The sequence below is a fragment of the Mesoplodon bidens genome (assembly GCF_964165515.1).
Source record: "Mesoplodon bidens genome assembly, contig: HAP1_SCAFFOLD_320, whole genome shotgun sequence".
Lineage (NCBI taxonomy): Eukaryota > Metazoa > Chordata > Mammalia > Artiodactyla > Ziphiidae > Mesoplodon > Mesoplodon bidens.
The window spans coordinates 259133-270379 of NW_027671880.1; the positions used below are offsets into that span (position 1 = coordinate 259133).

The following is an 11247-nucleotide window of genomic DNA, read 5'->3' on the forward strand; positions in this document are numbered from 1 at the left end:
TTGAGGTTGAATACTCTAGGTTTCAGTGCGTCCTAGAGAACCCTAGAGTCCTAGGATATTGAGTTGTCTTTAAAGGTTCAGGATGTCCTACGGATGTCAGAATGTAGTTCCTAGATCTATGTAATCTCAAGAAGCAGAGTACTGCGTGTGTCAGGGTGTCCTGACTGCTCAGCAATGCTGGGTATGTCAGGGTTTCCTTGAAGAATCAGAATGTCGGGATGTCATGGGAATCTCAGTCTTCTGCAGAGACCTGAGGTCCAGGGAGATAAGGATGCACCTGGAATACAGATGCTCTTGAGGGTAAGTGTTCTCTGATGGTCTGGATGACCTTGGAGGGTCAGGGAGTCCTGGGGGGTTCTGAGTGAATGAGGAGGTGACATTTGGGAGAAGAAAACAGAAAGTACTTGAGAAGTATGGTGTCCGGGAGACTCATCCTATGGTTCAGGTTGTCCTGACGGGGTGTCCAGTGTATTCTGAGAATCAGGATATTTAGGAGGGGCCAGAATGTACTTGTCTTTTTAGTTTTTTAGTTTCATGGAAAGAAGTCTGTGGGAATCACCCACATACTGAGACACAAGGCAGGCCCTACTCCTCATCTCCATTTGAACAAACTCTCCCTCTCCCTCTCCCATCATCATGAGGTTCTGAGGAGGAGTCTCAGGAGGAATGCATTTTCTCTTCCTTCCCCTGCCTGCTCCCAGGAGGGGATTTAACAGGACAAAAGAATTTGGTCCTCCGGGATTATGAGCTCTTGGCCCCAGTCCCTAGACCCTCCAACAGAGCACCTTCCCTCATCTGGCTTGTGATCCTCCCCTGATGATGGGGGCTCTGGCGACCAGGCAATGATTGGATGGGCTCACAGGGGTGAGGAACAGGTCACTCCTCCAAGGCTCAGGGAGAAAGAGTTAGTGTGGGATTGCAAGCTGGGAAAGTAGGCATCTGAGAGCAAAAGGAGAGAACGGCATCCCAGAGAGAGAAGGTGCAGGCGGAGAAAAGTGCAGACTATAAAAGAGAAACAGGGTGAGGGAAAGGCAGAATGAGATGATACTCAAGCAAAGGAATGGGGAATTAGAAATTGAAATAAAAGTTAGAAAAAAGGAGAGAGAGAAAAAGGTCTATCTATCTATATCTACACAGGGAGAGAGATTCAGAGAGAGGTATAAACAGGGGGAAAGCAGTGAAATACAAGGCATAGAGGGGAACAGAAACAGAGAAAGACTGATCCAGAATCAGGGACATGAGACTGAGCTGTCTTTGGTCTTTGTTGTGAGCCATGGATGCAGAAGGGAAGAGTGAGCAGGGTGAACAAAAGAAGGGGCGAGTTTGCAGCAGTCTCTGGCCCGAGGGCTTTCCAGCCGCTGGGACTTTGACCTCCACGGTGGGTGAGTGAATCTCTGGGGTGGTCCTGAGGAGACAGCAGGTGTGCATGCTCCATGCCCAGGCTCCATGGGGCGATGGTTCCTCACGAGGAAAGTGAAGAGGAGAAATAAAAAACCAGAATCCTAGAATGTTAAAAACAAGAGAATCTTAATACACATGGGCTGATACAACCCCTTTGCTTTACAGAGTGGCACACTGAGACCGTGACGGATGAGGAGGTGGCAGAGGCTGAGCTAAAAGCTGTCTCCTCACTCCTGACCTCAGAGTTTGCTCACTGCACTGCTTTCTCCAAGGAAGAGAGTTGGAGGGGCCAGGGCTTTGGATCTGAGGAGAGCAGGGGACTAAGGTGGACAGTGAGCACGGGGTAGGGACTACCACCTGGGTCCCCATGGGGTTGGGATCCTCAATCCAGATATCTTTTCTCAGTGTGTGCCTCCCAGGTGTTTCCTTTTGCTCCTGTTCTCTATTCCCCAGCTGGCTCTCAGACTAATTAGTGTGGGGGCTTAGAGAGTCTGTAGGGAGAAGAGGCAGGCCTTTCCCATGAGCTCAGTTTCCTGCAGCCTGGTGGCCAGGCCAGGACTGGGATAGGGGAGAAGATGAAATGTATGTGTGAGGAGGGTGTGTCTGAGCAGAAGAGTGAGGAATGTTTCATCTTCCCAGGTGGAGGGAATAGGACAATGGGAACAATATAAAGGTTTAAGTTGCATGTGAACCATGAGAGCAGGGAGCAAGTCATAGGGGTCTTAGACAGAGACCTGGGCAGTTTGTTAGGTTGTCAGAGCGAATAGGAGATCCACAGGGTGAGACCCAGGAAGGTGGTATGTGTGCTGAGAGAGATGAAAGGCTATGGAGGGGCATGCCTTACATGGGGATGAATCTGGGGGAGTGTAATGGGGAGTGGGCACAAGGTGCAGAAGTGAGGCAGAGGGAGCGTGAGTGCCTAGGACAAGTGAGACTGAGGGGCAGACTTCATGTGGAGAGGGCAGCATGGGTTAAGGGAATCAGAAGTGAAGCAGGGCCAAGGCTGAGCTGGATTCAGCTAATTCTGAAAGCTGAAGAATTTCTGGTCAGGGCAGAGTATATGAGCAATACACTGGGTCCTAGTAGAATCTGGGGGTTCCAGCATATGTGGTCTGGGATGGATGGGTGGATCCATGCGGCAACAAATTCTCCTCCACCCTCCTTCTCAGACATGAGCACTCAGCCCTGCAGGAACCTCTCTGGTGTACGAGTGGGGAGACCAAGTCTTTGCTCACAAGGAGAACAGAGGGGTCGCCCACACTCCTGGCGCCGCCAATGCACCACCTTTCGTCCAGCGCACTTGGAACAGCTGGAGTCAGCTTTTGGGAGGAACTGCTACCCTGACATTTGGGCCCGAGAAGGCCTGGCCCAGGACACAGGTCTCAGCGAGGCCAGAATCCAGGTGATGGCCCAGGATCCTCCGCCCACCATCCCCTGAAGAAATGCAGATTCGGTGATTGGGAACTACTGGGGCATAAATTCTCAGGGCACTATAACCCTAACCCAAATGTTCACCAGAACAGAGTCTTACCCAACAGTCAGCATAACCTCATCTACGTCAGGAATTTCACTGGAGTTTAACCTTGGGGCTAACCTAATCTAACTTGAATTTCAATGTCAAACTCCATCCTTAACAGTGATGTGAACTCCAACAGAAATTCAATCCTAACTATTCACACACGTATGTAACCTTGTCCCTAACCATGGTCTTGAAACTCAACCTGATGCTTGCTCAATTCTAACCATAGAGTTACTTAATCTTAAGAATAAACTGTACCCTAAATCTAACCTGGTCTGTAACAATTAAACTCATCCATAGTGTTAGTCTCTAATAACCCTAGAGGAAATTTCCCATTCTCTGTGGAGGTGAAATGCCACTGTGTCATGTTTATCTCTTTCTTTTTACAAGTTGACATTTCTTACTCACCCAAAGTTGTAGCAGGGCAAATTTAGATATGGATTGGGGGAATGGTGTGGGTCTTGCTTTGTCACTAGTCCTGGTTCAGCTATGCCTTCTGCAAGAGCTTTACTTCCTCTGGGGATGTGGGGGAGTCTTATGCCCTGTACCAGTGTGTAGATGCATATGACAATGCCACCTATTTGAGAGAGGGGCTCTAATGTGGCTATTCTCCCTCCTCCTCAGGTCTGGTTCCAGAACCGCAGAGCTAAGCAGAAGAAGCAAGAGCGGTCACTGCTCCAGCCACTGGCCCATCTGTCTCCTGCCACCTTCTCCGGTTTCTTGCCTGAGCGCCCTGCTTGCCCCTACTCCTACCCAACACCACCTCCCCCAATGACCTGCTTCCATCACCCCTACAACCATGCCCTTCCCTCACAGCCTTCCACTGGTGGTTCCTTTGCTCGACCCCACCAATCTGAAGACTGGTACCCCACCCTGCACCCAACCCCTGCTGGTCATCTGCCCTTCCCTCCACCCCCATCCATGCTTCCCCTCATCCTTGAGCCACCAAAGTCCTGGAACTAAATTTAAACAAGTACTGATAAGGTAATTTCCCAGCCTGTGACCCTCACAAAACACAGAAAACTAGGTGGTTTCCTTTCCTTCTAAGGGCGAAGTAGAAATATGGTGAATGACAGCTCAGAGACTGGGAATGTTAAAATGGGAGATCATGATGAAGGCTCACTGAGCTGATTAATTGAGTGAATTTAAGGAGGTGAAACTACAGGAAGATATAGGTAAAAAGCCCCAGTGGAGGTGACTGGTGGAAAAGTGACATTGAGGGAAGCAGTGGTTGCTGCTGGTGGCTGGAAATGGTTGAAGGGGATAGAACTTTTGGGACTTCACTCATTGAGATCACAGTTGAGGACCTTCATCCCCATTGTTTCTAGCTGATTTCAATAAGGCTTTTGATTTAATGTCTACCTATACATCCCTTCCCCATCACCACCATCCGAATCCATCATTAAGTTTTATTCATTCTATCCTGGAAATAGCTCTTGAAGTTATTCCTGTCCTTTCTGTTCCAGCAGACACTTTTTTTCTGGCTCCACGTTTTCTAATTAATCCTCCTCCTTGGTTCCCTTAGCTCCAGTCTTTCCCACTTCCAAAAGGCTTTGTAAAGCTGATCATTAAATATTAGCTCTCCAGTGTTTTATAAACAATAAATAAGTAATACCTGATTTGCTAAGCCTGTAACAGTCTTCAGCGTTACCTTCAACATAACTTTTAAGTCACCTGCATGTGGCTTTGTTATTGAGCAAGAGCTCCTGTGACTACAGCACCGAAAGCCAGACTCTGACAGCTGATGTTTGCAATAAAGTAAGGGTTTATTGCAGGGTGCCAAGCAAGGGAGTGGGAGACAAGCCTCAGATCTGCTCCAACTTGGCCTTTGAGTTGGGAGTGTTTTTAAAAAGAAGAAGAAAAAAGAAGTTGGGATTAACCATCATCTTGTGACATCTCTTAATCATAGTTGTGGAAGTCAGGATGTTTCCAGTTTACAATTCTCTAGGCACCTGGGGGATCTGTGAGCTCATCCTGCTCTGGAGAAACAACCTGATTTTGTGTGTTAATGATGATATCTACAACAGCAATTTTAGTACATTAATGATGTTATAGACAATAGCAATTTTAGTCATCTTATTCTGTTTGATTAGTGTTCAGTTAGCACAGGATTGAGGTCAGAAGAGGCAAACAAGGGAATAAAGTTTTAAGTAGAGAGATTAATCAGAAACTCACAAAGGGAACTCAATTTTAGAGGGGCTCAGTTTCAGTTTGTGAGAGAGAAGAAACAATTTGATTAAGGGCAAACTTTTCCAAGAGCAAACCGTGAGTCTTGAGGTTCATAAGAGGTCATTCCCAGAAAAGACTCTGCTGTGAAGTGCCTTAGTCTGAGCTCTCCTAACAGAAACATGCTGTGGCCTAGTTGGTTTGCCATTTATATACCATATTGCTTATAATGTACTTATTTTACTCATAATTTACTTATTTATAAGTAGGTCTACCTCACTTATGGGCACATACATAGAAGAATTCTGAGGAAACAAGCCTCTGGGGATTTTATTTGCAGTTTTTTGTATGTATTATATTTTAAAAGTCTGGAATTGAAACCTCTGTGATGCACAATTCCATTTCCATGTAATTATCCCCTTGTGCCAGACTGCCTTCCTGAAAGATAAAACTGGTGTGCATACCTCCCAAGATGTCAGTGTCAGTTTCAGCACATCCTTATCGACATTGATCATTTTGGACAATTTTTTGACGGAGAGTCATGTCTCCTAGTTGGTTAGTTTTTCAGTTTTCATTTAATCTATTGCTAGTGAATGTTAAAAATAGTTTCATGTTTATTGACAATTTACATTTTTTTCTCCTCTGCATTGCTTTTCTGAGTTATTTGTGAATTGATCTAGTCATCTCTTATTAGTGCTTGAGGAACCCCAAGTGAGAAATCTCCCCTTAATTTTACTGCTTCACCATGTTTTCCTCATTATTTGGATCAAAATACTATGCCTTGAATCATTTTAAATTTATTTTAGGTTGTGCGGTAGAATAGTCATCCAATTTCCCCTCAATCAGCTAGCTGGTTTTTCCAATATAATTTATTTAACAGTCTAACTTTGATTTCTAAAAACATTTTTCCACACACTAAGATCTCATATGGGACAGTTGTAGAATCTTAATTCTTTCCCACCAGTTAGCTTCTCTATTCTGATATCAGTACCATAGTGTCTTAATTAGCAAAAATGTAAGGATCTTTAAAATGTTAAATTTTCTTATCCAAATACAAGGTGTGTCTTGTTATTTTTTCCAGATTTCTCTTATGTCCCTCAGGAAACTTCTGGGTATTTTTTTTATAAAACAAATCTTAATAAGAGTTTTATAAATTACAAAAGTTATATAGGGTCTTTGTAACAGTCAACCCAAAAGATTTATATACATATAAGACATATATATTATATAGATGAATATATATTATACATGAATATATATTTATACATATTAACCTGGATTAATCACAAAACCCCATGTTAAGCAAATTCACCTCAACGTGAGATAAACAACATTAGTAGTGTGTATCTTTCCACAACTTATTGTGCTCATAGAAAAATATATAGACATACACATGTAACAGGGAAGAACAAAATCTGACTCCACGTTGGATCTGTTTCTTTTACTTTAACCTTTGCTCTCCATTAATTTTTATTACTATAATCACTAAAAGGCTGATGTCTATAGCTATAGGCATACATAATGGCCTCCCTCGGGGAACCCTGACCCTCTGCCGGAATATTAAACTAAAGTGCCTTTGTTCAGCTCACAAGGAAACACCCTGACCCTGCCCAACTGTGAATGGCTGCAGAAAAGAAGAAATTAACACAGCCCCTCCCTGAGGCTGGCCAAAAACCAGGAGATATTTTGCAAGACTTATGGCCTTTTACTTTACTTCCTCACCTCCTCCCTTTCTCTGTTCTATAAAAAAAAAGCTAGCATCCAGACCCTGATAAGATGTTACTCTACGATATTAGTCTGCCAACTTCTCATCTGCCTGCTTTCCAAATAAAGTTGCCATTCCTTGCCTCAACACCTCATCTCCTGATTTATTTGTCTGTTATGTGGCAAGCAGAGTTAGCTTGGACTCAGTAACACATACACTAATATTTTTTCCTTTTTAAAAATAAAAATGAGATCCTACTGTAAGTGGATATAGATATAAAAACATCCTTCAACTCGATCACATAGATTTTTATTGTTTTCATTCCATTAACTGGCAATTTTATGTGCCCTTTAACCATTCTCCTATCATTCGAGATTCACAATTAGATTGATATTTTGTTTTGTTTTACCACCACAAATGCCACTGTAGTTGTTTCATTAAAGGATAATTCTCAAAAAAGGTAAATCCATGACTCTCATAGATATGTAAATTTTATTTAAGTCATTTACCTCATAAGGCAACGATAAAGATGTCAAAGCCAGTTCAAAGGACAAAGACCAAGCGTATTTATAGATGAGGAATAGTGAAATGAATGTGTAAATGGAGCCAAAATTGCCTTCTTTCCTAGTTGAGGAGGGATTTCAATTGACCCTTCAGGGGATGGGATTTATTTACGTATCTATAGACAAGAATTTTTTTGCATTGCCTTCTGTTATCTACAATTTACAGAGTTATAAATTAGCTCAAAGGCCAAGAAAGCCTCAGAGGGCAGAAAGAATCAAAGTCAAATAAACTGGAATGGTGGGCCCTAAACAATGCATGGCTTTCCATTGAATCACATTTTCCCCCTATAGTTTCCTCTGGTCCAGGTGCTTTTTACTTCTGTAGGTTAGATGTCCCAAGGTTGGACTGCTGTGTTAAGTGTTATGTACATTTAAAATTGTAAGAGATACAGCCTGATTAGTTTACCAAAAAGGGTAGCTTAGGAAAATGTCCTGTTTAGTTAAAAAGTTTTTTCTTTAAGCCTAGAAAATACTTCCCCCTAATATTTCTTTAAAGATTTGATTTTTAAAAAATCTAAAATAAATACAGAACCTACTTTTGTATATGCTGAGAATCAAGGGACTGAGTCTCTTCTAGATCAAAAGTAAAATATACCAGTGCTATTCATTAAACTACCTTATTCATTGAATCAAATTGCTACGTTTATCATATATCATAAATTAAATTCGTGTGAGGTTTAAAAATCTATTCTTGGTTCTCTATTCGAGGGTCGGTTCTCCCACTAGCTTTTTAGGATCCCGCAGGCAGCGGCACACACCCGGTGTCCCCCTCAGCCTCATCACACCTGCTGGTGAGCTGGTACATACGAGGTCAAGTTCTCTGTGCCCTTCACTCCAGCCTTCCTAGCCCATCTCGGCCTCCTGTCCCGCTACCTGGCCCGCGGACCCACTGTGGGGGAGGAAGGGGTGCAAGCGAAGGAAGGAAGGCAGAGGGTGTTTCCGCACTACTGGCCCCCTCTTGCTGTCAGCCTGCACGCATCCTGGTGCCTATAGTGCCAGGGACTGAACTGAGGGGCTGAGGCTGGTGAGGTTTGCAAGGCATCTCAGTGTCCCTGCGGGTCTTAGAAAGCCCAAGAGGCAGGGAAAGGCGTACCTCGATTCTTTGTGTTCCCCTGTCCTTCCTTCTCGGGATTAGAGATAACCTTACAGTTCAAACAGGCAGAAGTTTGGAATCTTTGCCCCAATTGGTGTTTAAAAAGAAAAAGAACTGCCTTTGAAGCAGCGACATCCCTTCACTCACCCCCGCCAACCAAAGAGGAAATGCAGCCACGTGAGGGTAAAGAAGTCACAAATTCTTCTTTGCATTGGGAAATCTAAATCCCTGGTTTTTCAGAAAGATCCATTCTCAGCAGGATCCAAATCCGAGTTCAGAAAGCAAAATGACTTGGAGTCCGAAATGGGTGTGCAGGGCATAAGAGCAGGAGCTCTGGGGTGGCATAGCGGGGTGCACTGCTCCAAGCGACTTTGGAAACAATTAGGGTGCTCCTGCAAGCTACTGAAGACCGTGGGGCTGAACCATGGAGTTTCCGGGCGCTCCTAGAAGGCTGAGAGGTGAGGTCCCAGAGACCCTACTAGTCTGGGCTGGGAACGGGCAGGGCATGCTCAACGCAATGAAAACAAACAGGCCTAAGAAAGTGGAGGAGTTAAAACATACAGCCCCTGTGAGAAACCCCCTCCCAGACACCTGGGACTCGAGGCCTGGGCCGCTTCTAGCTCTACCAGCCTCAACTTCCTGGGAGCTCGAGCAACGTGTTTCTAAGTGCTTCAGACACTTCTTCGTCCCGGGGTCTGGCTCCTCTCCAGCCCTCGGGCTGTCTGCCCAATGCAAACGACACCTGGTCCCTTCATAGTCGCAGGACCTGTTCTCTAGGTTCTGAGCTCGTGGCCGTAAGGGTCTTGAGAAGAGTTCCTCTCCATGCATCCAGACCACAGGCTCCTGGCTCCCGAGAGTGGCAGGAGAACACCTGAAGACCCCGGCCGATTGCCTGAATGGCATCTGCTCCCTCCTATACCAGAGACCTCTTCAGGCGCTGTCTGAACCGTCCACCTGCGCAAACAGCGCCCCCTTCGGCTCATTGACTCCCTCTTTGACTAAGCTGTCTTTCGGAGGATGAAACCTGGGAATGTGATGCACACCCAGCAAGAGAGATAAGTGCCATTAGGTCAGGGAATTGTGGTACAGGGGACCTAGGTACTAGACCTAAGCAGGGGAAGGAGCTGGAGCTCCAGGTGGCAAGCACCCTGGACCTTGAAAACTTCTCACCTGGTGGAGACAGGAGCGGCTGCATGAGGACAAGAGAGGGACTTCAAACTGCTGGGTCCAGAGTAGAGGACCCAGTGTCAGGCTCTAAGACTGTATTGGGTGGTTTTTCCCCTGCAGGGGTTCCTCCCAATCAATCCTCCCGCTATTTTCCAGGTTTTTCCAAATTCTCCTGGAATTAAAATACTCACTCTTTTTCATGCTAGAAACAAAAGCTGAACCCAAAGTCCCAGTAACAAAAGCAGCTCGGAGACTCAGTCTCTTTTGAATTTGGTCAAATAGCTTCAGAGTTCCAGGTTCTTGCTCCAGGTGGTCCTTCCTCCACTCCTTACGACATGCTCCTCAGATTCAACTCCCTCAATACTAGGCATCTGAAAGCCTAGGGGGTCCCTTACAGCTCTCTTAACACCCAGCGAAGAAGCCCAAGATGGAATAAGGTAGGCGTCAGGCCCACAGGGTGACTCATTGAAGGTGTGTGTGTGTATGTGTCTGTGTTAGCATGTGGGTGTGGGTCTTTGGGGGCTGCAGTGTCTGGATAGGCCTAGGAAGCCACATGGCCTAGGACTTTGGAATTCAGGGTGCTCAAAATATTCCCTTATCAATTTGTTTGCTGGACTTCTGGGTCCATCTGAGCCCTGGCATCTCTGAACCAACAAATTGAAGCTGAGGAGCTGGTATAGGGTATCTCAACTAGCAGCTAGAACACCTCTGGGAAATTCTGGCATTTTCTAGAGTGAGATGGCCTCGTATGCACTCAGGGTAAGGAAGCCATGGGCACCTCAGAAACTCAGGCTCGGAGCCTAAGCCTGGTCAGGTGAGGGAGGTGAGGGGGAGCATGGGTAGAGACAGCTTCCTGTCCATCATATAAACTCTGCCATCACAGGGACATGAACCCCACGGTCAAAGAAGTCAGGTCCTCTTGCCCATCTCCAGAGGATAGAATTGACTCCTGAACAAGCTACCTGCCCTAGCAGCAGTGTAGTAGGGCAAACTGCTTAGTCCTCAAGACTTCCAACACCACCTCCCCCTTTGCTGTTATAAACATTTCCACCTTTTTTGTGAGACTTCTCAGTTATCAAAGCTAGAATTCTAATATCCTTATAGAATTCCAAGCAAACATTTATTGGGTACCTTCCTATTGCCAAGTGGGAGTCAAACCCTGGAGATTCATCTCAAATCCAAGAAATTCCTGTCAGACATTGAGACATACCAAGATAGGAGAGGACATGTGAACCCAGCCTCTGACAGAGGAAGAAATGAAGTGTCTGAAAGGAGATCCCAAACACCCCACTTCAGAGGACTTGGCCTCGCTCTGCTGAGCTCCTCTCTGAGCTCACTTACAGACGTTGTCCCCTCTGTGTGGAGAACAGAGGGTTGTGGAGAAAGGGAGGAATGTGAGGGTCATGGCAGCCGCTGCTCAGGACAGGCACACACAGAAGCCCTTGGCCTTGAAACCTAGCCACTCTGGACACAGAATCTCTGAGTATATGCTGGCCACCCAGGAGAGGTATTTCGTTTGTTTACTGATCTCCTGCAGTGGACTCTGAAGATCTAATTGTGGTGCGCTTCCTGACATCTTCCTGGGTAAGCTAGGTGTCTCCAGCAGTGCACGGGCCAGAGAACACTCCTGGCA

At 45.6% G+C, this 11247-nt stretch overlaps 1 protein-coding gene across 1 annotated transcript; it reads left to right on the plus strand.

Annotated features, from left to right (window-relative positions):
* Nucleotides 1-1273: 1273 nt before the first annotated feature.
* LOC308610863 (homeobox protein prophet of Pit-1-like) lies at nucleotides 1274-3883 on the plus strand (the record flags this gene model as incomplete). Its single annotated transcript, XM_081259859.1, has 3 exons — nucleotides 1274-1382; nucleotides 2571-2803; nucleotides 3545-3883. 3 exons carry the CDS (start codon nucleotides 1274-1276, stop codon nucleotides 3881-3883), a joined length of 681 nt encoding a protein of 226 aa, XP_081115985.1.
* Between the last annotated feature and the right edge of the window lie 7364 nt (nucleotides 3884-11247).